The sequence below is a fragment of the Neovison vison genome, chromosome 7, assembly GCF_020171115.1.
Source record: "Neovison vison isolate M4711 chromosome 7, ASM_NN_V1, whole genome shotgun sequence".
NCBI lineage: Eukaryota > Metazoa > Chordata > Mammalia > Carnivora > Mustelidae > Neogale > Neogale vison.
The window spans coordinates 147,722,195-147,748,764 of NC_058097.1; the positions used below are offsets into that span (position 1 = coordinate 147,722,195).

At 36.8% G+C, this 26,570-nt stretch overlaps 1 protein-coding gene across 1 annotated transcript in view; it reads right to left on the reverse strand.

Moving 5' to 3' along the window:
* The window catches only part of UVRAG (UV radiation resistance associated), a 305,816-nt gene that overhangs the window by 202,531 nt on the left and 76,715 nt on the right, over positions 1-26,570 (reverse strand). The window contains exon 6 of the mRNA XM_044258508.1: positions 14,627-14,712. Coding sequence (XP_044114443.1) covers positions 14,627-14,712 — 86 coding nt within the window. The remainder of the gene's footprint in view (positions 1-14,626; positions 14,713-26,570) is intronic.

A 26,570-nucleotide genomic window follows, 5' to 3' on the forward strand; every position in this document is an offset into this window, starting at 1 on the left:
GACAGTCCATGTTCAACAAATATGTCTATTTTATTATTATTACCCAAATAACTGCTCATCAAATTATTTCTAAGGTAGTGACTATATTCCCCAAATCTTCACTTTTCTAAGCTAATTATCTTCTATTCCTAGGGTCCCTGGGTGGCTCAGTTTGTTAGGCATCCAACTCTTGATTTCGGCTCAGGTCATGATTTCAGGGTCATGAGATCAAGTCCTGTGTCGAGCTCCATGCTGGGCATAGAGTCTGCTTGGGATTCTCTCTTCCCTTCTCCTCCTTCTGCCCCTACCCCCTACCCCAGCTCACATGCATGCACATTCTCAATAAATAAAATAAAATATCTTCTATTCTGAACTAGTTTTCATATGACTGTTTTAAAACCCCTCATCACCCTTGACATCACCCCTGGATCTTTCTTGTCAAAGTAAACAGGGACTCAAACTAAACAGAACATTCCAAATATGATTTAGTGAACATAAAGTCCATGAAGACTTGACATGGACACTGTATTTTAATTAATGCAACATAAGACCATATTAGCTCCTTTCTAAAAGTTGTTGATGCCATTTCTTGGCTTACATTAAGTTTTCCATAAATTTATATCTCCAGATGTTTAAATCTCCCCATAAACTGTTTAAAGCCAGTTGTACTCCAAGGTTCATATCTGACTCTGTTACTAGAATCAAGGAATCTGTGAGATGGAAAAAATCAATGCTACTGTGGGAAAACTTATTGTACCTCTATGATATCAGTGTGCTTCTTGCAGAGTCAGAATTTAAGAGATGGGAGCTTGAAAACAGAGAGGGATGCCAACTAAGGAAAAACCATTGTCTAATCACTTTATGCTTACCACATCAAGTGAAAAGAAGTAAAGGGAACTATGTGGTCAAAGAATTATAGAGTCACTCTTCAAAAGCAAACCTATATAGACTTTAGTGAACAACTTCCAGCAAAGGAGTATGCTAAGCATACTTTAGATGGCTCTAGGAAAGGCTATTATGAAAGCCTCCATTGTGCAAGGACCACAAGACTTTAAGAAATGCCTGGCCCATTTTATAGTCAGGTTTACCACCAAAGCAATTTTATTGGAAGGGCTATGAGTACTGTTAGGCAGTTTTGAAAAAGAAATGTCACAGGGAATTCTTCCATGAGATGGAGAAATATATTAGAAAGGCGTTTGCCATTGGACATATCTGGATTCTGAAAAGATACTAGCTCACTTTTTCTAAGTTGCAGTCTGCTTCCCAGTAAAATAGAATTATAATAGTATCAAGGCGATTGTGACTATTATAAAAATATATATGCTAAGTTTTTAGCATTTAATTGCCTTTCATGTTTCAGATACTCAGATATTATTTTCCTTCCCTACCATCTGTGCAGGCACACAAAGAGATAGGATTCAGATTTATTCCTGCAATACCAACGAAATATTTAGAAATTACTCATTTCTCCATGAATCTAAGACCCCTTGGTTGCTGTAGCTGTTAATCTGTCCTAATAGAATATAAGTCTACAAAGTAAGAATCTGGCTGCTTTTGTTAATAAAGTACTTCCAGTCATACAGAATGAACTACTGGAATGAGGCTATTATTATTACAAAGTCCACACTCCTCAACAGATAAACATGTTGAGTTTCAGATTCTCTTCCAAGGTAAAATGTCCCACTCTTACAATAAAGCTTAGTTCAAGGGCCAGGTGATATTCTGATAAGCATAATGTATTAATTCTCCTAAAATCTCTGATAAGTTCTCTTAATAAAACAGCATGTAAAAATCCAGTTATGGGTGGGGTATGTGTTTAATGGTAACTGGTTATTTTTATTGGCAGAGACATCAGGGTGAAATCACTAAACCTTGGAAAGCTGCCTTGGAACATGCCTGGCACCAGCGTGAATGCAAAGTTACAAGGCAGCCACGTGGGGTGTGATGGTAAAGACATCATTTGCAGTGACATCTTAAACAAAGCAGTCTTAATAAAGTAGCCCTGTGAATTTAAGCCAGAATTGAAAGACAGGGGCAGGGACAGAGAACATCTCTTAGGCAGAAGACTACTCATATACTTACTTGCCCTCAAAGGATGCTCTTTGCCTCTTTACAGTGATTTTATACACTTCTTTAATCATTCCAACAACATTTAAAAATTAATTATTGCTCCAAGCCAGGAATTCTGAACACCGTTTTAGAGAAGGCCCATTTAATTTATCCACTATGTTCCTACTCTCTGTTGAACATTCAGTACACTAAAGAAAATAGACTTAGCCTAGAAAAGGTCCTAAACACAATCAGATCTATTGGTTAACTCATTTAATAAACAGGAGTTAACTTACCTTACCATATGATGGTTTTCCATGACTTTCATTAGCAAATGCTTTGTCCAAAATTAAGTACTTAGATATTTTATATTAAAAGTATACTATAATCAGGAAAGAACAAATCCAAGGTCAGTATCACCTTTGAAAACGTGATTAAAAATCTATCATTTTAGAGGTGGCTGGGTGGCTCAGTCAGTTAAATGTCTGACACTTGATCTCAGCTCAGGTTCTGATCTCAGAGTTGTGAGTTCAAGCCCATATTGGGTACCACACTGAGGATGAAGCCTACTTAAAAAAATAAAAATAATTTAAAAATAAAAATAAAAAATTCAATCTATCACTTAAAAAGTTCCTCCCAAAGTCTACCTGTTACTCAGTTATTATCCAACAAGATTGTATTTCATCTATTATTTATTAATTTAACCATTTTTTCATTTAACAAATACTATAAATATACTCTAAGTCAGGTTTGTGTTATACACTAGGAACAATATTATAAACTAGATCTAAATCCACTAAGCTTGTGTAGTTTAAGTTCTCCATTCTTATTCTAACATTTTAAAGGAAAATATTATCTCAAATAGTTTGTTTTAGCTCATATGATAGAAGAATTCTTCAACATCAGAAAGCATCCTGTCCAAGAATATTTCTAAATGAAGTACTAGAGTGGTTTCTGGACTTAATTACAAAATGTGCCATAAATTATTAAAATGATCAAGTGAATTATAAAATAAAAATATATATGCCATTTCAGCAATAAATTTAAAAAACTAAAGGAAATAGATGGTTTCTTAGCAAAAATTAATTGACAAGAATAAACCATGAAATAGGAAAAAATGGACAGAGCAAACAGCTTAGCAGGTATTAGAGTAAGATTTAGCATTATAAAAGGCACCGAACCAGATGATTTAACAGCTAAATTCTAACAAACATTTAAGAATTAAAAATTTCCAAAATTATTTCATGTGTTTTGGCTGCTGCTGCTACTACGTAACATATATAGTGCTAACTATACTCGGGCACTATACTAAGTACATCATATTAATTCATTTAATCCTCCAAACAGCCCAATAAGGTTGCCTCATTTTATAGATTAGGGTCTACAGAATGCATCATTTTACAGATTAGGGTCATAGAAAAGATGAAAAGTTTCCCAATTCATTTTTAGATCTAAGGAAAAATGATTACCTACTCAGCCCCATTTCCCCATAAGAAACAGCTACATACTAGGAATACTATATACCAACCTCACTTATAGTAAGGAGCCAGCGAATGACCTATAACTAAGTAGTAATGCAGTATCAGGAAATCTACATACTTTATTACAACTATAAATTAAAGAAAAACATACAATGTTAATAATCATGGAAAGGCATTGCCAAAAACTCAGCATCCATTCCTAATAAAAATGTTAAATAGGAAGAATTATTTAAGATATTTTCCAAAATATTCTGAACAGCAAAATATTGGACACTTTCAATTAAAACAACAACTGGACAAGCATGCTCACTATTCCCATTACTTTTCAACATTATTTTGAGAGTTCTAGAAGGTTTAGTGTACATAATAAGAGTAGAAATCACTATAAACCCTCAAAAGAACAAATAAACCCATCCTTTTATTGATGATAATGAGTGTCTGCCAAGAAAACCAAGAGGGATTTCCTTAAAAAAGTAATAGTAATAAGAAAAATTATTTGATATAAATACTGAATAGAAGATTTTCTTAAAATTTTCCCTGGGAAGCAATGGAAATGGGAAATGTATTTTATACAACAGTGTAAAAACTATAACATACTTAAAAACAAACTTAATGAAAAGGCACATGACCATATGTAGAAAACTGTATTATCAAAGAATCTTATTGAAGGAATAAAATAAAATTTAACAATATGTAAGACATCCAATCATGCTTGGATGGGAATACTAATATCATAAAAATAACAGCTTCTAAAATAAAAGAAGCCAATGAATACAAAAATCCCCAGTAGAATTTCAATGAAGTTTTTTTTTTTTAAAGAATAGGAACAAATAACATTCACATGGAAGAATAAAGTTCTGAGAATAGCCAAAAACAGTTATGAAAAAGAAGAGTAGCAAGAGGTGGATTTGCCTTACTTGATAGCAGAACACATTAAAAAAAAAAAAAACCTACCCTAATTAGATCAATTTGAAACCACCAAAGGAATAGACAAAAATATCACAACCAAAAAGAGAATCCAGAAATGGATCCAGTATATATGACCTTTTAATATATGACAAGGGTTAGGTATTTAAATTCAGTGGAAAAAGAAGGGTAGTGGCACAACTGGATATTCATCTGTCAAGAAAACTAATCTACCTCACAATACATGGGATATCTACATAACCTATTTAAGAATAATTCCAAGTTGTATTAAAGATTTCATCTAAAAAGGAAGATATAAATCTCAAAAAAATATATAAAATATATGCAAAACCAAAGTATAGGAGAGACTTCAGCCAAGTCTGAGTACTCAGAAGATATACAAGAAAAGGTGGAATTATATAACAAACAAACTTTTATGGAAAGCATTCCAAGACAAGATGTAATTTCATAGATTTGGGGAAAAAATACCAAGAACTCTTAAAATTTTATGAAAAAAATGCAAGCAACTCAATAAAAAAAACAGGCTCAGCATGTGAATAGGCAAAATCACAGAAGAATATGCTAACCAGCTAACAAACTCAAGAAAAGATGTTCACTGTCACTTGTAGCTCAGACTAAGCACTTACAGTGAGGCTAAGGAAATTTAATAAAAATCACCAAAAAATGATTTCCTGTTGCGAGCTGGCATTCAAGATAAGGAATAATGCCACACATTATTTGTATTTTTTGGGAAAACAATCTAACATCTCTTAATATTAAAAAACATATATGGAGGTGAACCATGAGAGACTATGGACTCTGAAAAACAATCTGAGGGGTTTGAAGTGGTGGGGGGGTGGGAGGTTGGGGTACCAGGTGGTGGGTATTATAGAGGGCACAGCTTGCATGGAGCACTGGGTGTGGTGAAAATATAATGAATACTGTTTTTCTGAAAATAAATAAATTGGAAAAAAAAATATATGCCCTTTAACTCAGAAATGCCACTCTTGGGGCCTCCTGCGTGGCTCAGTCTATTAAGTGTCTGACTCTTGCCTTGGACTCAGGTCATGATCTCAGGGTGGTAGGATCAAGCCCCTTATCAGGCTCTGCACTGGGTGTGGAACCTTCTTGGGATTCTCTACTTCCCCCTCGCTTGACTCTTCCCCTTGCTCTCTCTCTCTCTAATTAATTAATTAAATCTTCTGGAAATTTAATCCATGTAAGTAAATACATCATAAATATAAAGAAATGTATTTCTTTTTTTTTTCCAATTTATTTATTTTCAGAAAAACAGTATTCATTATTTTTTCACCACACCCAGTGCCCCATGCAAGCTGTGCCCTCTATAATACCCACCACCTGGTACCCCAACCTCCCACCCCCCCGCCACTTCAAACCCCTCGGATTGTTTTTCAGAGTCCATAGTCTCTCATCGTTCATCTCCCCTTCCAATTTACCCAAAAGCACATACCCTCCCCAATGTCCATAACCCTACCCCCCTTCTCCCAACCCCCCTCCCCCCATAAAGAAATGTATTTCTATATAAAATTTACTGCAATATTGTGCATAATGGCAAAACAAACAAAAAAATTAGAGCCTGAGTAAATATTAAACACTTAGCAAGAGGGTAATAGTTAAAAACATGGTATACTCCTATCATGGACTATCAAGAAACCAATAAAAGAATGAACTGAAGAGATCTGTACAGGGCCACCTGGGTGGCTCAGTCAGTTAAGCATCCAACTCCCAGTTTGGGCTCATATCATGAACTCAGGGTCATGAAGCTGAGCCCCATGTTGGGCTTTGTGCTCAGTGAGGAGTCTGCTTGAGATTCTCTCTCCCTCTCTCTCTGCCCCTCCTGCTCATGCTCTCTCTGTCTAAAAATAAATAAATAAATCCTTAAAAAAGAGAGAGAGATCTATATAGGGAATATTGAACAAGAAAAATAGTATGTATGGTGCAGAGCTCTGTGAGATTCTATTAGAGCTAAAGGCAATAAGTGGTTTTAAGAAATTGCTCTAAAAAGTTTTTGAAAGGTTACCACCTGGAAGCCAAAGAATCGATGTAATAAAATACCATACAGTATACAATAAATTTTTAAAAAGGAAAGAAAAATAGTATGTAGAGTCAGATATATAATATCCACTCCAATTTTGTAAAAAGCAATTAAACCTCTTAACGCACATACATATATATGTTTATGTGTCTATACTAAAATCTATGACATATGCATAAAGACCATGGGAAAAAAATAGAGACAGATACACATTAAATTATTAACATGGGTGAATTAGTGACTATGGATCATGTGGACATGTGTTTTGTGTTTGGGAGCTATCTTAGCTCAGCCTGCTATAATAAAATACTATGGACTGGGTGGGTCATAAACAGAAATTTATTTCTTACAGTTCTAGAGGCTGAGAAGTCAAATATCAAGGTACTGGCTTGGGTGAGAGCCTGCTTCCTGGTTCACAGTCTTTTCACTATAACCTCAGGAGGTGAAGCGGCAGGGATTTCCCTAGGGCCTCTTCTATAAGGACACTAATCCCCATCCTGAGATCAGACCCCACAGCCCCAACTCCAAATGCCATCACACTGGGGATTGAATTTTAATATATGGATGAGGGGAAGAGGGATGACAAACATTCAAGCTGTGGCTTGTGCTTTTTTGACAGTGAAGTAGGGGAGAAGGGCTTAAGGAAGAAGAAAAATTTAAATGTAAAAAGATGGGGGAAAAAACTGTACCTTTGAACACTACATCAAAAATTAATGGTGTACTATACAGTGGCTAACTGAACATAATAAAAAAATTATTTTAACTGCACCTAAATAACTTCCATATTTTATTAAAATTCTATTTTTCTAAATATATGTATGTTTAAGTGTATTTATGTGCATGTAAACATATTTGTGTGTACATAGGGAGAGAATGATGAATAAGAATAAAATGTGCTCCTACACATAAATACTGTCTTTGTTTAACCAAAACTTACAGTAAATACCAAAACTTTTTCCTTTTAAATTTTGATTGAAAACCTTTCTAGAACTTACACGTGCCCCTGTTTTCTGACCCAGGCTCAAATAATCACACCTTTTTATTCTACTGATGGTTTGGCATCAACGTGGCATGATGGAGAAAAGCACATAACCCGAGCCCAGCAGACCTTTATACCTTTATTCAAACCTGCTTTGACACCAACTTGTACTGTGGTGCTGGGCAAGTCATGTCACCTTTCTGTGCCTCAGTTTCCTCATCTGTTACACAGAAACAGCATTAGCTAAAACTAACATGGTTCACTTGGTACTTCTTATTTTTTTTTTAAGATTTTTATTTATTTATTTGACACAGAGAGAGAGAGATCACAAAGAGGCAGAGAGGCAGGCAGGGGTTGGGGGAGCAGCCTCCCTGCTCAACAGGGAGCCTGATGCGAGGCTCAATCTCAGGTCCCTGAGAGTATGACCTGAGCAGAAGGCAGAGGCTTAACCCACTGAGCCACCCAGGTGCCCAGTACTTCTCATTATTAACTTCAGTTATAAACTGCACCACGGAGATGTGCCCAGTGAAGGACTGACAACTACACAGAGAAAAGGGAATCTAGCTGTGCTTTTTCACTTAGCCTGTCTCTCTTTACAGTTGGACTATTTCGCTCTGCCCTCGTTTTACATGAAGTAGTAACAGTGCTATTTACAAGCCCAAACACAGTGACTTTAAAGGTAAGACAGTAGCTAATATGATTTACCACTCAATTATGCTCCAGAATCAAACAGTAAATCACAAACAGAGCAAACTACCAACAAGCTTTCACTTCTCTTTGTTGTCGGTTTGTCTACTTTAACAGTAATCCTCTTAATTCCCCTTCTAATTTATTAAAAATGAGCACAGAGGGGCACCTGGGTGGCTTAGTCGGTTAGGCACCCAACTCTTGGTTTTGCCTCAAGTCAAGATCTCAGGGTCATGAGATCCAGCCCCAGATCGGACTCCATGCTCAGTGCAGAGCCTGCTTGAGATTCCCTCTTCCCCTCCTTGCAACTCCATTCCCGTCACCCCTCCCCACTCAAAAACACATGCTCTCTCTCCCTAAAATAAATAAATATACTTTTTTTTAAATGAGCACACCCTCACGCTTATGAGAGCATTTTTTTAAATGAGCACACCCCCTCATGAGACCCTAAGTAAGAGCCTAGTCGCCACTACGAATGGCAAGATATATGAGTTTTAGAACATAAATTCTGTGACCTCTTTTGCTTACAGCTGCATTTTAGCCATATTCTCTACACTCGTAATTACCACAGAGAGCTCATCAGGCAGGGTTAGCCTTTCGGTTACTCTCTCTGTAACTCAAAGTTGATTATCACATCCAAAATTTATATGGACAGAGATTATGCCCTTATATATCATCCCATCTGTTTTCTATACATTATCTGGAGAATAATGTATTTGATGTAAAGCATTTCCCTTTTAAAATTGAAATTTTAAAGGAGAAAGTATTTTCTATCAAAGCAGAAGGCGGGAACAGTTTACCTCCAGACAGCCAGATAAAGCTCTTCCAGAAAAATCCACATAAGGAGTAAGATTAAAAAGTCACAAAGTCCTGAAATCTCACCAGATGTTATGTGGAAGGCAGTGGCAGAAAGAAAAGAGGCAGCTGAAGTTTCACAGATCTGATTACACTTTCAACACTTCTTAAGTAACAGCCTAGAAATTTTTTATGACCCTCATTTTGCCAGATGCAAACCAATTAACTAGAACAACAAAATGCTAGTCCTCTGTAACCTGAAGATTAGTTCAGTCTGATCAAATCAAAAGACCATTTATTATCTGTTTAATATACATGATATGCACTGTGATAGGATTACTACAGAGACCAATAAACAAAGACTCTTGCCTAAAGGAGCCCTCCGTTTGGGGGCGCTGAGAGGACAGAGAATCAGACAATTAAGAGCTAATTACAACACAGTGTGTACTCAATTTAATCCTAGCCATTAATTGCACAGGCAGTGGTAGGAGGACTTAAAGTAAGGACACTAGTCCCTATAGGGTGTTCAGAACAATGTCCTTTGACTATCACATTAAGAGTGTTTGCTTCATCCTATATGTGATGGCTCAAAGACTGTAGGCCCAATGAGTGACAATACAGATATATTTTTTAAAAGGTTACTCTGGCAGCAGTGCAGCAGATAAAATGTACCAAAGCAATATAAAAGATCAGAAGGCAGTAGAATATACTGGTTAAGAATACAGGCTTAGGAGCTAGACTTTCTGGACTTGAATACAGTCTAAGAGGAACTACTTGTGAGACCTCGTCCAAGCTACTTAATTACTCTGTGCCTCAACTTCCTCATCTGTAAATAGGATAGAAACAGCTGCTGTGAAAACTAGAAGAACTAATGTAAAGCAGTAAGAAAAGTTCCTGGCACAAAGTAATTGCTCAACAAACAACAGCTATCAATTACATGAAGGAAAAACTGGTAGTAGGGAGACTAGTTAGGAGGTCAAGAAATAGTCGCAGAAAATAGAGATGAGAACAAAGAAGGGTATGTTCACTTGGGTGCTTGAAAAGATGACATATAGGACAGGAGACATACAGGGAAAAGAAAAGGAAGAGGAGAATAACACCAACGAATCTAACTCGGGACATGTTAGGGATGAGATTCCTACATAACATGAAAGTATTAATGTCTAACAGTCACTGGAAAATACAGATCAGAAATCCAAAAGAAGGGAAGGAATTAGACATATAGGGTTTTTTTTTTTAAGATTTTATTTATTTATTTGACAGACAGAGATCACAAGTAGGCAGAGAGGCAGGCAGAGACTAACATGTGGCTGTGTTGGGTGAAGCTGTGGTAATGGAAGAGAGTACTCAGGGAGAAAGAGTAAAGCAGAAGGGTTGTAGGATCTAGTCTACAGGACGTGGGACTCCAGGATCACAACAGCATTCATGGGAATTCCAATATAACCATCAATTTTCAGGATGATAGAGAGGAAAAAATATAGTCATATGAAATAATCCCTTTCTTCAAGAAGTTTTCAATGTCATTAGGGAGAAAAGACATACACCCATTAAACACTTTTATCATGATTGCTCAGGATTAACAAAAGTTAGGCTAAAAGCAGAGGTGGTAGTCTAGAATGCCAAGAAAAGAAAGAGAAATTAGGCTGGAAATTGAAAAAACTAATGCTAACATAAAAAAAGAAACATGAATTCTACGATGGGGGAAGGAAAAAAGCAAACAAAATCTATTATGTACTGAATGTCTACCATATGCCAGTAGCTGTCCTAGGATCCTTCAAATATTTTGCCTTACTTCTCATAACACCCCTCTGAGATAAATATAATAGCTATTTCACAAAAGTAGTTTGAGCCATACAAAGTAATCTGCCCAAAGTCTTACATCCAGTTATGGGTATAAGATATGACAGTGTTAGGACTGGAACCTAGGCGGAGGGCCCATGATTTTCCACCATATTTCCACTTCTTCAATGTGGCAAAAGTAGGACATGTCAAGAAGGGGAAAGGGGCAATAAAAACTGCCCTAGAGGAAAACCTGAATTATTCTCACTTAATCTCACTATAGCAGAGCTATCTTTTTGAAGAAGTATGAAAGGGGGAAAAAAATGACCTTTTAAAAATCAAAAGTAATCTTTCAATCTCAGAGAACAGTTAGGATTACAGATGTCTCCTGCTTCCAGCTCCATCCCACTGATTCCACACAGTCCCCACAGTTAGAAATCTAAATTGCACACCCGACCATGTCACTCCTTCTCTTTCTAAGCTTCCAATAACCCTGTATCACTAATAGGATCAAATAAAATCATCAGAACCAAAAGGAGAAAGTTATCTAATAAGCCTTGAAACTCCTTAACCTAGAAGGAATAAAAGAGGAAAAAAAAAAGTTAACTTCTAAAAATAAATTCCCACTTGTAATTTATAACCCAACTTTTCTCACTTTAAAACCATAAAATAAATAAAATGTTAAGTGCCAGTAAAAGAGCAACATTGACACCTTGTGGTGAACATCCTAATTCAAGGGTAATGCGTCAAATGTAAGGAGTAAAGTGGTTCCTAATTAAACGTCTGCTTACATGAAAACTAACTCTTAATCCTGGAATTTCTAAGGGTTAAAGAAGCAAAATGTAATTACCACTGCAAACACTGAATGTAAATTTGAAAAGACCTGCTATTACTTTGGTAAAACTGAAATCAGCCTACATTCTTTCAACTATAGGCAGAAAAATCTGAATAAAACCTCAGGTCACTGTTTTCTTAAAAATGGTAAACAACATATCCACCTGAAGGGGTTCTAATGCTTGCGTTGTAGGTGTTGCAAAATCCCTGCCTTAGTCAAGATTTCTTATTTTTTCTGTAACATTCACATTATAAAATATGCAAGGAAATATGCATCCTAGTGGCACTATAACACAGTGAAAGTTACTAACTAGAATATACTTTCAAAAAACAGACTCAAGAGACTAGGATTCTAGTCCTGATTCCAAATGGCACTGAGAATTTTGTGAAGTTAAGTGATATTAAAGAATTCAGACTCTATGTTTTCACATAAAATTACAGATCAAGAAGTAACAATTTCACACACCAAAAAAAGCATCAAGGAAAGAAAAGGTATTTGTATATTTTTTAAAGATTTTATTTATTTGACATAGAGAGATCACAAGTGGACAGAGAGGCAAGCAGAGAGAGAGAAAGAGAGAGGAGGAAACAGGCTCCCTGCGGAGCAGAGAGCCCGATGTGGGACTCGATCCCAGGACCCTGAGATCATGACCTGAGCTGAAGGCAGAGGCCCAACCTACTGAGCCACCCAGGCGGCCCGAAAAGGTGTATTTTTAAAAATTACTCCCATCTAGGTACAATGTTACCTGAATTAAAGAAGGGAAAATGAATTAAATTGATCAGCACAAAATTAAGTTTACCTGCAAGCATAAACCATGCCAAGAACTATAAGGTAAGAAGAGCTTTTGATTTAGCAAACAGATAGATGGTGGTTACTCCTTACTAATGTCTAAGAGAATTATCAAAGGAAGTTCCATGTTACTTATTAATGTTGATGACTATAGTATTAAGTTTCTAGTTCCAGAGTAACTCTCTGGGCTCTGGTAAATTGGTTGGTAAATGGACACATGATCTGGTTCAAAAGAGTACATCTATGTTACCAGCTATAAATGATACACGCAATGCTAATGATAAGGCCACTGCTAATAAATAAGGCAAATCAAACTGCTAACACACCTGAGGAAACTGGAAAGCACCCTAGAAATGAGACCCCCAAGAGACATATTGCAAGAATCAATGTTAAATAATTGAGCACTAACTACCAAATTCCCCCAATGATTTTGCATTTAGGAAGGGCTCTGTGGTTCTCAGAAATTTTCTCTGTCATTATGCTATGTGTACCTTATAACTACCTTGTAACCACCAATCTAGGAAGGTAAGTGAGACTCTGAAAAGAATCTGCAAAACCTGCTTGTGGGAAAACTTCACACCAACCTCCAGTCTGGCCCTTACTTGCTGTGTACTCTCAGATAAATCCTGTAATGCCTCTTGGCCTCAGCTTCTACACTGAAGACAAAGGCTGATCCCTGATGTCTAAACACAAAAAACTTCAAAGAGTATAAGACAGTAAATATAGAAATGCTCGTAAGTTATACAAACTTAAAATATTACTGCCTCTACCTTTTGGAAGAATCAGAAACGTTAAATGAATTATGATAAACCAGGGACAACTGAAGTCAGAGTCAAGTTAACCAAAGCATTCTCTATTGTACCACATTGTTTCCCAAGACCCTACAGCACTTCTTCAGTCCTTATTTTCCTGTCTCATCACAGAGCACTCAACACAGCTTGAATCTCTATTCCTTTAGATTCTATGACGCAATTTTTCCCCAGGTCTCCTCTTTTCACTGACTTCATATTTCCTTTTCTTTTGATTCTACAGATTTCACTAATAAGATCACATTATCTCACACTCGGACATACCCTTAAAATAGTGAAATCCATACCCTCATTTCATGAGGAAAACAGGTCAAGAAATATTAGTGGTTTACTCATATTTCAAACTATTTCTGTACATTCCTCTTTGCAATATTTAAAACTCAATGTAGTCTCAAACTGAATAGACTCAAAAATACGAGTTATATATTTTGACACCTCCTGCTTTTTCTCTTCACCATCCAATTACTAAGTCCTGTGCGTTCTCTTACATATCCTAAAAAGTCAAAGTGAAAGTACGGCTCAGATAAGAATCAAAAGCCATCAAATGTCTGTGGTTACTTTAATTGAAATGATGGTCTCTTAAGAGCAATTTACACAGGTCATGCGACCAAACTTTATCATCAAGTATAATAAGATTCAAGATTTGCAAAGAAAAGGTCCATTTCATAATGTTTATAAAATAAACAATCATCCAATTGGACAAGAGTCCAACCATCCTTCTGGACTCGTCCTCTAGTAGATATATTGAAGTTGTCTAATGGTCTGAAATTTATGATGTGTTATGTAAACATTAGAAAAATACTGCCAAAATCAAATTTCAATGAACCATCTGTCTGAGTAGGGTGAACACAGGCTGAGTGTCACTGTTACCTTTATTTTGAATTGCATTTATTTTGGTTGCCTGTCTCCTGGGAAAATGTCCTTGATGATCTACCACATCGAAAATTAAAAACAAATTTAGAAATGTTTCAAAATTAAGCCCAGACATTATGAAAATACAGAGTTAAGGCAGTTAGTTAAGCCTCTGAGCACGAGATTCATGCAAAGCTCCTTTGCCTTGCCAAACATGATTCTTTTAAGATGAACAGCAGGTCAAAACTCTAAGCCATGTCTGGGGCTATTGGAGGGCTTTTCTAGTAATGCTGTAGTTGTTAAGATTTTGATAAGACTAAATTTTGTACCTCTGGTTGCTGCTCTTTACAGTACAGAAAACCAGAAACAGCTCATGTCCCTGTTTTAAGATCATTGGCTTCCAATCATTCTCTCCCACTGTCCAGAGAAAGGAAATGGCGTTCCAAAGGCTTTGCGAAAGAGATAAAGTTAAATCACTGTAGCTACAAAATTTATGAAGCTCTCACTAAAAAATGTTAAGCCTGAATAACAGCTTCTAAAGCTCCCATACATTTTCTCACACAGAAATGTCACAAACTCAAAATGAGGAAGATTCTTTAGAAAATGCAGGAGGTCTAAGAAGTTTCTTACCGCAGCAAAGAGAAGACATCATAAGAATTGCGAACACAGTTCTGATCCACCTGAAGAAGAATACTCTTCTGAGCATTTGAATAACCCTGAAAGACATTAATCAACAAATTAATGAAAGTAAAACAGAATGTGTAAAAATCAATCTTATTGGGGCGCCTGGGTGGCTCAGTGGATTAAGCCGCTGCCTTTGGCTCAGGTCATGATCTCAGCGTCCTGGGATTGAGCCCCGCATCGGGCTCTTTGCTTGGCGGGAGCCTGCTTCTCTCTCTCTCTCTGCCTCTTTGCCTACTTGTGATCTCTCTCTCTGTCAAATAAATAAATAAAATCTTTAAAAAAAAATTAATCTTATTGTTTGTCTTCTGAAAATTATGATTTAGCCTCAGTAAATTCAAATCATTAAGGGATTCCAAAAAGTAAAATTTCCATATAACTGAAGTTTAACCTTTTAAGTAAGTGTATTTAAAATAAGTATCTTCTAGTATTTTCATAGAGAAACCCTGTTTTACATTATAAATTGTAGTGAACTTCCTGGGGAAGCCCCAGAAAGCTTTTTAACATATGATGTGACTGAAGATTAGTATTATAAATAATATTTCAAGGGGCACCTGGATGGCTCAGTCAGTTAAGTGTCCAACTCTTGATTTTTGGCTCAGGAGATGATCTCAGGGTCCTGAGATCGAGCACCTCATCAAGCTCTTCACTCAGCAGGTAGTCTGACTGAGATTCTCTCTCTCCCTCTGCCCTCCAACACTTGCTCCCTCATTTTGTCTAATAAATAAGTAAGTTCCTTAAAAAAAACAATATTTCAAGCATGTATAGCCATCATATATAATGTTTTTATGGGGAAAGGCATTCCAAGTCCTAATTAGTAATACCAGAAGTAAATATTTCTACCAGTGAAATAAAGGTGGGAAGAGCACCAGAAAGAAAACAGCAAAATTCCATAAGAAGAAAAGAACAGGTATCTGTCATTTAAGAAATGCAAAGTAAACAGCAGTCAAGAAAAAAAGGACTCTAGACCCAGACCACGTGGATTATAATTTAAGCCCTTAATACACCAGCTCTGTGATCTTGAGCATGGCACCTTAACTCTCTTAGTTTAATTCTGGTTTGTTTTTTCATCTAGAACACAGAGACGATAGCATTATCTACCCCACCAATTGCTGTGGGAATCAAAAGAGTCATTACTTATAAAGTGAAAAGTATGAAATAAGTACTATATAAACGTTTGCTACCATACTAATACAAGCATTTTTATAAATTACATTGCCACAGACATTAAAAGGTTATTAGAAGAATATGAACAACTTTACAGTAACATATTTGACAGCTTAGATGCATCAGACACCCTCCTTGAAAAAACCCAACATGCCAAAATTGAAATAAAATGTCTGAATAATCCTATATCTATTTAAGTGAATAAATAATTGAAAAGCTTCCCACAAAACAGTGTACGTCCAGATGGTTTCACTGATAAATTCTATCAAACATTTAAGAAATAACATCAATTTAACACAAAAATAAAATAGAGGAAAAGAGAACAGTTTCCAACTCGTAAGATCAACATTACTGATGTTAAAACCTGACAAAGATATCACACGCGCACACACACACACACACACACACACACCCCAATATCCCTCATGAACACAGACAAAGCAATCCTTAGCAAAACATTAGTAAACTGAACTAGTAATACACTATAAAGATAAAACAGTAACACATCATAATTGCCCGAATTTAGTCTAAGAATACAATAGTGGTTTAACATTTAAAAGTCAATTAGAAAAATACATGATATAATCATAAATCTATCTTGACAGGCACACAATTATAAAGATATAATGTGATAATAACATAGAGGTAAGGGTACAGAGCTATACAGAAGAACAGTTTTTGTATAATATTAAAATTAAGTCGGTATTAATTTAAACTGTATGATTATAGATTAAGATGCTGATTGTAATCAATCAATAATCCTGAGGGCAACCACTAAGAATTAACGAAAAGATACATTGTAATGTATGTATGAGAAATGGCAAAGAAATCAAAATATCACATGAGAAAACATAGCACAAAAGAAGGTAGTAATGGAGGAATAAAGAAACAAAAGATATAAGAAACAAACAAAAAAATAGAGAAGTCCTTCTGTCTCTGTAATTAATTAAGTGTAAATGGATTAAACACTTCAATTAAAAGGCAGAGATCAGCTACACAGATTTTGTTTTAATGCTATCTACAAGAGTTATGCTTTAGAAACAAAAACACAAATAAGCTGAAATTGAAAGGACAGAAAGATATTTATTCCATGTAAGCAGCGACCAAAAGAGAGCTGGAGTGGCTATACTAATATCAGACAAATAGACTTTAAGACAAAAAACATTACAAGAGACAAAGAAGGACACTGTATAATATAAAGGGTTATAAACATATATGCACCTAATGACATGTAATAAAATACATGAATCAAAAACTGATAAAACTGGGGATCTGGGTAGCTCAGTGGGTTAAGCCTCTGCCTTTGGCTCAGGTCATGATCGCAGGGTCCTGGGATCGAGCCCCGCATCAGGCTCTCTTCTCAGCCGGGAGCCTGCTTCCTCCCCTTTTTCTCTGCCTGTCTCTCTGCCTACTTGTGCTCTCTGTCAAATAAATAAATAAAAATTAAAAAAAAAAACTGATAAAACTAAAGTGGGAAATAGCTAGAGATGTCAACTCCCACCTAACAATGGAAAGCACAGATAAAAGAAAAGAAAGCACCATATAAAAGATAAACAAGGAATATAAGACATGAATAGGGGCGCCTGGGTGGCTCAGTGGGTTAAGCCGCTGCCTTCGGCTCAGGTCATGATCGCAGGGTCCTGGGATCGAGCCCCGCATCAGGCTCTCTGCTCAGCTGGGAGCCTGCTTCCTTCTCTCTCTCTCTGCCTGCCTCTCTGCCTGCTTGTGATCGCTCTCTGTCAAATAAATAAATAAAATCTTTAAAAAAAATTTATAAGACATGAATAATACTATAAATCAACTAGACCTACTAGACGTATATAGAATGTTCCACCTAACACAACCATATATACATTCTTCTTAGTGCATATGGAACATCCTCCAAGCTGGATCATATGTTCAACCGCCAAACAAGTCTCAATCAATTATTAAAAGTTGAAATCATACAAAGTATATTATTTGACTTTAATGGAATGAAACTAGAAATCAGTAACAGAAGGAAATTTGGAAAATCCACAAACTCCAAAGTGAACAACACACTCTTAAATAAGGAGTGAGTCAAAGAACAAATCACAAGGAAAATTAAATACTTTGAGGTGAATAAAAATGAAAGTACAAGGACGCCTGGGTGGCTCAGTCAGTTAAGCATGAGCTCAGGTCATGGCTCAGGTCATGATCCCAGAGTTCCTGGATCAAGTCCCACAGTGGGCTCCTTACTCAGTGGGGAGCCTGCTTCTCCCCATGCCTGCCGGAGCGGCCTGCTTGTGCTCTCTCTCTCTCACTCTGACAAATGAATAAATAACATCTTTATTTAAAAAATGAAAGTACAACATATTAAATAATATGTGATATAGTGAAAAAGTGCTAAGGGAAATTTACAGCTGTAAGCATCTACATTAAAAAAGAAGTAATAAAGAGTTCAAATTAATAACCTAAATATCCACCTTTAGAAACTAGAAAAAGAACAAACTAAGCCCAAAATAAGGGAACAATTAATAAATATTAGAACTGAGATCCAGGAAATAAAGAATACAAAAACAATAGAGAATATTAACAAACCAAAAGTTAGTTCTTTAAAAAGATCAACAACTCAAGCTTAGACTAAGAAAAAAAGTGAGAGAAGACACAAATCACTAAAATCAGAAATAAAAATGGGAACATTACTACTAACCTTACAGAAATAAAAAGTGTTGTAAAACACATGTAGTGTTATAAACAGTTGTGTGCCAATAAATCAGATAATCTAGATGAAACAGAAATTCCTGGAAACACAAAAATGCCCCAAAATGACTCAAGAAGAAATAGGAAATTTGAACAGACCTACAAGAAGTTGTTGAGACAAGTCAAGTCATTACTTAGCTAAACTACTCACTGATACCACTGCCTCAGCATCCATTTTGTTTGGACAAGGGGGCCTGCAAGGACCATAAACTAACTAGAGCTCTCAGGGAAGCACATGTCCTAAACAGGACGCCACAGAGACACAAGCACTGTAAGTCTGTTTACAAGAACTCATGATGGGACTTGTGATCAATGGTCTCTCCCGGTTCCCAGTGCCTGTATGATGCGTTAAGCGCCTTAGATAAAAGCCCTGGTAGAGCTTACCATAACCCTATTCTTTTGGTTTGAACTGACAAATCTACCTATAGCCCAGAATTTCCAAAGCACTCCACCCATAGATCTAATAAAGGCACCGTACTCCAGGTCCTACCTTTCTCTACAATTGCCTTGATCTTCCTCTGGGGTCCCTTAAATGCATGCCCTTATAATTCCTCTAGGACCTGTAAGTAAAAAACTTCTCTATTTCAATTTCTCTTGTGGTCTATTGTCTAACCATGGCTCACCAACCAGCATTCTGTGCTCCATCTAATAAATGTTAATTTAATAAAGTCATAGCACAAGAAGCTGAAATAAGTAATCATAAAACTCCCAGCAAAGAAAAGCCCAGAGCCATATGATCTGGTGAATTCTACCAATCATTTAAAGAAAAAAGAGCACCAACCCTTCTCAAAGTCTTCTCAAAAAAAAAGGAAAGAGGAGGAAATCCTTCTTACCTCATTCTATGATGTCAACATTACCCTGACACCAAAGCCAGACAGTAACATCACATGAAAATTATAGATCAATATCCCTTATGAATATATATATATATGCAAAAGTCCTCAACAAAATACTAGCAAAGCTAATCCAGCCACATATTAAAAATGTAAATTACTGGCCAGCAATTTCACTTCTAGGTATAGACCCAAAAGAACTGAAAGCAAAGACTCAGAAAGACATTTGACATCCATGTTCAGAGGAGCATTATTCACAACAGTCAAGGGGCAGAAGCAACTCAATGTCTACCAACAGATGAACAGACAAAACATGCTTTATTCATACAATGAAATATCATTTAGCCTTAAAAAGGAAACGAAAGTCTGCTATAATACAGATGACCCTTGAGGTGATTTATGTTTTAAGTAAAATAAGTCAATGTATCTGACTTATTTGGCCACTATTTAAAAAAAAAAAAAGTTCAGCAATTACTCATACAATCAAACAGAGAATTAGCATATGACCCAGCCAATCCACTCCTAGGCACATACAGTGTGCATACTGTATGATTCCATTCACATAGTATACCTAGGGCAGAAAATATGTAGAAACAGAAAGTAAGAGGGCGAGTTCCAGGGGCATGGGGGAGGGGGATACAGGGAGTTAGTGCCTAATGGGTAGTTTTTCAGTTTTACAAAATAAAAAGAAGTTCTGGAGACAGATGGTGGTGATGGCTGCACAGCAATGTGAACATACTGAATGCCACTAAACTGTACACTTAAAATGGTTAAGATGGTAACTTTTGTTATTATGTATATCCCACCATGATTTAAAAGTAATTTTTTTAAAAAGGATTATATACTAGGAACAGTGGAATTTATCTAAGGTACATAAAGGTGGTTCAATAAATGAAAATCCATATAATACACCAGTTAGAAAGACTCACACTTCCCGATTTCAAAGACGCAGTACAAAGCAACAGTGTAGGGAGGTACTGGCATGAAGGTAGATCCACAGATCAATGGAACAGAACTGGTAGTCTACAGATAAACTCACACACCTGTGATCAACTGATGTTAGACAAAGGTACCAAGAGTACTCACCAGAAAAATAACAGTCTTGTCAACAAATAATGCTGAAACAACTAGATAGCTATAGGCAAAAAGAATGACTTGGATCCATCCTTATACCATATGTAAAAATTACCTCAAAATAGACCAAAGGCCTAACTGTTAAGAGCTAAAACTATAAAACTATTTGAAGAAAGCATGGGGGTACACCCATATAACCTCAGATTTGCCAATGGCTTCTTAGGTATACACCAAAAGCATGAGTAACAAATACAATAATAAACTTCATCAAAATTAAAAACTCTGTGCATCAAAGGATATTACAAGAAAGTAAAAAAAAATGCACAAAATGGGAGAATATATTTGCAAATCATACAGCTGATAAAGGTTTCACATCTAAAATATATAAAGAACTCTAACAACTCAACAATAAAATGACAAGCAATCCACTTAAAAAATGGACAAAGGGGGGTGCCTGGGTGGCTCAGTGGGTTAAAGCCTCTGCCTTCAGCTCAGGTCATGATTCCAGGGTTCTGAGATCGAGCCCCACATCGAGCTCTCTGCTCATTGGAGAGCCTGCTTCCTCCTCTGCCTGCTTCTCTGCCTACTTGTGATCTCTGTCTGTCAAATAAATAAATAAAATCTTTAAAAAAAAAAATGGGCAAAGGACTCAGAGACATTTCTCCAAAAAAAGATACACAAATAGTCAGAAGCACATGAAAAGATGCCCAACATCATTAGTCATTAGAAAAAGGTGACTCAGGGCGCCTGGGTGGCTCAGTGGATTAAGCCTCTGTCTTCAGCTCAGGTCATGATCTCAGGGTCTTGGAATCAAGCCCCGCATCAGGCTCTCTGCTCAGTAGGGAGCATGCTTCCCCCCTCTCTCTGCCTGCCTGCCTCTCTGCCTACTTGTGATCTCTCTCTCTGTCAGATAAATAAGTAAAATCTTAAAAAAAAAAAAAAAAAAGGTGAATCAAAACCACAAATCATACCCACTAAGATAAGCAAAAACAAATAAACCAACAAATAAACAAGCAAAATTTTTTTAAAATTTTTAATTAATCTCTATGCCCAAAGTGGGCATTGCAAGATCAAGAGTCACATATTCTACTGAATAAGCAAGCCAGGGACCCCAAAATTTTAATAAAAATCCACAGAAAGTAAGTGTTGGCAAGGATGTAGAGAAATTAGAACCCTCCTATAATGGCACTGGGAATGTAAAACATTGGGCACTGTTTAAAAAAAAAAAAAGCTTGGCAATTCCTCAAAAAGTCAAACACAGAATTATCATATGACCTAGCCAATCCATTCCTAGGCATATACCTAAAGGAAATGAAAACAGGTCCTCGAACAGATACTTGTATACAAATCCTCATACCAACACTATTCACAATAGTGAAAAGGTAGAAACGACCCCAATATCCATCAATGGATTAACTGTTAAACATAATGATATCAAGACAATGGGTATTTCTTAGCCATAGAAAAGAAAGAAGTATTAACACGTGCTACACACGGATGCACCTCAAAAACATCAGGCTAACTGAATGCGGACAGACACACTTTTTTCTATTGAAAAATCATCCATACCCACTAACATACAACTAAAAGCAATATATCATAGCAAGAATTCAAATAAAGCCAGGATCCTCGGTATTAATCCACTCTGCCTGTCATGGAAGTGAGGAAAACAATTTAACTCTCCTCTAGAATTCAGTTTCTTTAACTATAAAATGAGATGAAACTACTAGTAATAAAAACAATTTTCAAAAAATGACAGGAATACACATAAGAATAGCATTTATGAGCGTTTACAGTACACCAGGCAGTGTTCTTTTCCAAGTTAATATTAACAATTTAAGTGTTCATATGCTAAGAGTTAATATATTTTTCACACAACCCTGTGAAACAGGGACTATTATTATCCCCACTTTAAAGGTGAGGAAACTGAGACGCAAGGAGGATTAAGTAGAAGAGCCATGTAGTCTGGCTCCAGAGCCCATTTTCTTAATGACCATGCTATACTTGATCTCTGAGACCTTTCCAATTCTAAAATTCTGGGTCCATGTACATTTAAGGCAACTTAAGAACATTATTAAACCCTTCTGCTTCAGCCACCACTTAGCAATTAACATTCTTAAAATATGCTAAGAGCCTTGTTCTGAATGACATCTAACTTCACCACATGTGTGATCCTGACAGACCTCTGATGAAGGATTATAATGGAAAGAAATGGCTCGTTTGTATCTGGTTATCTGTGTGAGATACTGCCAAGTGCCAAAGAGCCTAGAGGAGATTTACATGTCACTCAAAATTCTTCTGAAGCCAGGCCTAACAATCCTTTTTCAAGGAAGGGACAGGCACCAGTCTGCCTGAGTGCCTACTACATTGTTCAAGAAAACAGATGATTAATGTCACATACCCAGTGAGCAGGAGTAATTCCAGGCAGATGACCAGGTGTGTTTCTAGATCAGTGGTCAACAAACTTTGTCAATGGCCAGATAGTAAATGTTCCAGGCTTCGTAAGCTGCATGTCATCTCTGTGGCATATTCTTTGTTTGTCCTTCAAATTCTTCACAAATGTAAAAATGATTCATAGCTGTTGGGCCATACAAAACCATGTGCTAGACTATAGTCTGCTTACCCCTGTAGTAGACCATTGGATAAAGTCACCTTTTAAACTATATTACAGTACATTTTTGAGAGTTTTTGGCTGCTACAACAGTCACAAGACCATCCTTAAGTTCACTAGAATTCTAAGTTACACTAAAATAATCCAGCTGACAGGATAAATGATGATGAAGCAAAGAGTATAATATACATACTTATTTATTTCAGTGTTTATTGAATGCCTAATACATACAGGGTGTCAAGCACATGCTACCATCCTTATGAAAGGTACACTATGATGTATATAACCCAGTTACGTTTCCAAGTGAAGTAAAACCTGTAAAGGTGCCATACGACAGGTTAAAAAGGAAATAGCTACAGCAGTTCTGATGCAGTAAGGATTCCATCTAGTAGGAGCAGGAACATCAAAGGCTGCAGGGGTGGCAGTAATTGAAACAGATTAAGAAGTATTAAAATGCTGAATGGCAGTGAAGGAAAGTCCCACACAGTCTGAACACCTTTAAGCCAAAGCATGACAGTGGGAAAACACAAGTTGCATTCCAAGAAAATTAAGTCATGGTCCAATTTGTTCAGCTTCAATGACATGGAAATTACTTGGAACCCTGGAGAGGAAAACAGTGGGAAACAGGGTTGAGTAAGTCAGCTGGGAGGGCCAGAGTAGAGAAAGCCTTGAATGGCATGCTAAAAAGTGAATCTTTTTAGCTCTCTAGGCAATAAGGAGTCATGAAAGGTTTCTGACAATATAGCATAATGATCAGAGGTGCGTTTAAGGAAAGTTACCCCAATAATGACAAATATGAAGCATTAGAGAAGGCAGAATGTCCCAACACCAGTTAGCAGGCTATGCTAAAAATCCACAGGTACTAGAGATAATAATAATAATAATAATCAAACACTAAAAGAGAAAAGATAAAAGCACACCTAGAACTACAAGTACTTACTATACATATCACTGACTGAATTTAGGCTGATGGAGAGAAGGAAAGCACATCAGAGATTCTGACACAACTAGCAGAAAACGAGAAGTCACTCAACAAAGGAAAGGAATAAAAAATGAACGTCTGTCTTAGGAAGATGAATCAGGCAGTAGTGAATAAGACAGAGTGGATACAAAGAGACTAGAGTCCATAAGCCCACCAGAAAACTACAACAGTAATCTATCCTTACTGGGGTGCCGGTCTGAGCTTGGATCATGCATGGCAACGGAGATGGAAAAGTCGCCACGGATAGGAATTATTTCAAAGGCCTCAAAGGAGGCTAGTGGCCAACTATATAGAGTAGGTAAAAGAAAGAACTCAATCAAATCTAACTGCAATACTTGGGGCCCAAATAAATGGGAAAATAGTTAAAGATGTGGGAAAATGGAAAGGAAATAAAGCCTGGAGAGAAAAACGAAGAGTTCCATTTAAAGTATAATAATCTGCAAATGACAGGTTTTGATGCAGAAATGGCCAGAAACTATTTAATCCTAGAGAACTAGAATTTTGAGTAACAAGCCATCCAGTTGATAACCAGCTATCCCATTATGTATCCCATTAGAATGCTTAATGATCTGCTGCTACAGAAGCTTTACTCATTCATTCAACAAGTATTTATTGTATTACTACTATATGCCAGGCACAGTGTTAAGCACTAGGAATAAATTAGTAATGAAGGCAGATAGACCCTGTCCCTGCCCTTATGTAGCTTACAGTCTATAGAGAGATGAGCAAATGGACAATCACAATACAATCAGGTAAGTGTCAGTGATGAGGAAAATGAAGGTGCCATGGAGCATGTAAGAGGGGTATCCAAACCAGAGTTAGGGGTATATCACAGAAAGCCTTTCTACAGAAAGGAGATCTAAGCTATGGGTGGGGTGCTTACAAATCAGGAACCAGATCACACAGTAAGACCTTATAAGCCAGTAATTACTCTGAAATGATTCAAATAAAAGAGGGAGATGACCAGCATTTGGAAAGATAAATCTGGCTATATACTCCAAAAAGCAGGAAAGAAGTAGATAATTAGCAGACACCATCAAGTAGTCATTCAAAAAATAGGGAGGGGTCCAAGCTGACTCCCCTGTTCTGATTTTCTGACTTGAGACAATACATGGACAGTAGTACCATTCACTAAACTAAGAAATACAACAGGAAGAAGTTTTTCAAGATGGAGAGGGGACCTGAGCTCAGTTTGGGTCATGTAAAGTGTGTGTGTCTTTGAAACATCCAAGCAATTTAATGCAGTATGGATATATGGAAATAGAGACCAGAGATGTAGACTTGGGAAGGATCTGAATGCAAATATAACACGTTCATGAGAAGACAAAAGGCCCAGGTGGAAACCTGATGACAACAGCTTAAAGGCTCCATCGAAAGCTTTCCTCAGCAGAACTGATATATTCTAGATGTTATTCATAAAACTATTAAATGAGCTTTGCAAATAGTCTTTTTTCTACTTACTTAGCTAGAATAAGAAATTATGATTGGCAAGGGAAAAAACAATGGCTCTCTACTACTTCAGCGTACTTTCAGATGCAATCAGTACCCATTTTTAAATATAGTATTTATTTGTACAATGTCTCTTAAAATAGCTACCTGATGAATCAACAGACAGCCTGTGTTCCTATGTGTATATGTTCATCTGGACCTTACCCTACTTTTAGTTGCCAGCCAAGTTTAAACTGAAAAAAAAAAGTCAAGAATCTCTGACAAGTATCTTCAAATCTCGGGTACCTTCTGCCTCTGAGGAAGCCCAGAAGCTAGGCTTTTCAGGAGGAAAGGCAAGACCTCTTCTGAGACACTGAAGCAGAACTGAATATATGTATTCCCGCAGATTTAGTGTAAGGTTTGAGACCACAGAGGAAGTTCTCCTCTCCCTCAAAATAGTGAGAAGCATTGAGAAATAAGAATAGTACTGTTAAGTTAAGCAAAAGTATACAGATCCTGAAACCAAAATCAACTCCCTCTTTTAAATTCAATAGGGTAAAGAAATCCTTGTTCATATTTTAGTGTTTTAAACGACCCTCAAGAAAGCATTACAATCAGAGTCGCACAGGGCAAGTATGAAGTGGACTTAAATGCCATCAGCACTACTCCCTGACAAGAGGACTGAAGCTGCGTCTGTCACGTAACCTGAAGGTATCTTTCAGAGTAGAGGCAGGAACCGTGTGATCCTAACAGACTGAGTTCACTCATGGAAAAATATGAACTAAGCAAAGTCTATGCTAAATCTTGACACTCACAAAAGTAAGACACAATTTCAGTGGAAAGGAGCTTATGCCCAAGAGGAGAGAGGGCATGCACATGCACACAAATTCCTATACACGTGAGAGGCGAAGAGAAGGCAGGACTGGCATCACGCTAACTAGCATTAGTGAATGTGGCGGGGAGAGAGAGAGAGAGAAGAAAGGACTCCCAGCTTGGAAGAACAATTTAAACCAAAACCAACTATGGGGTGGGGTGGGGGGACACAAAGGCCAAGCATGCCCTCACTACAGATCCAAG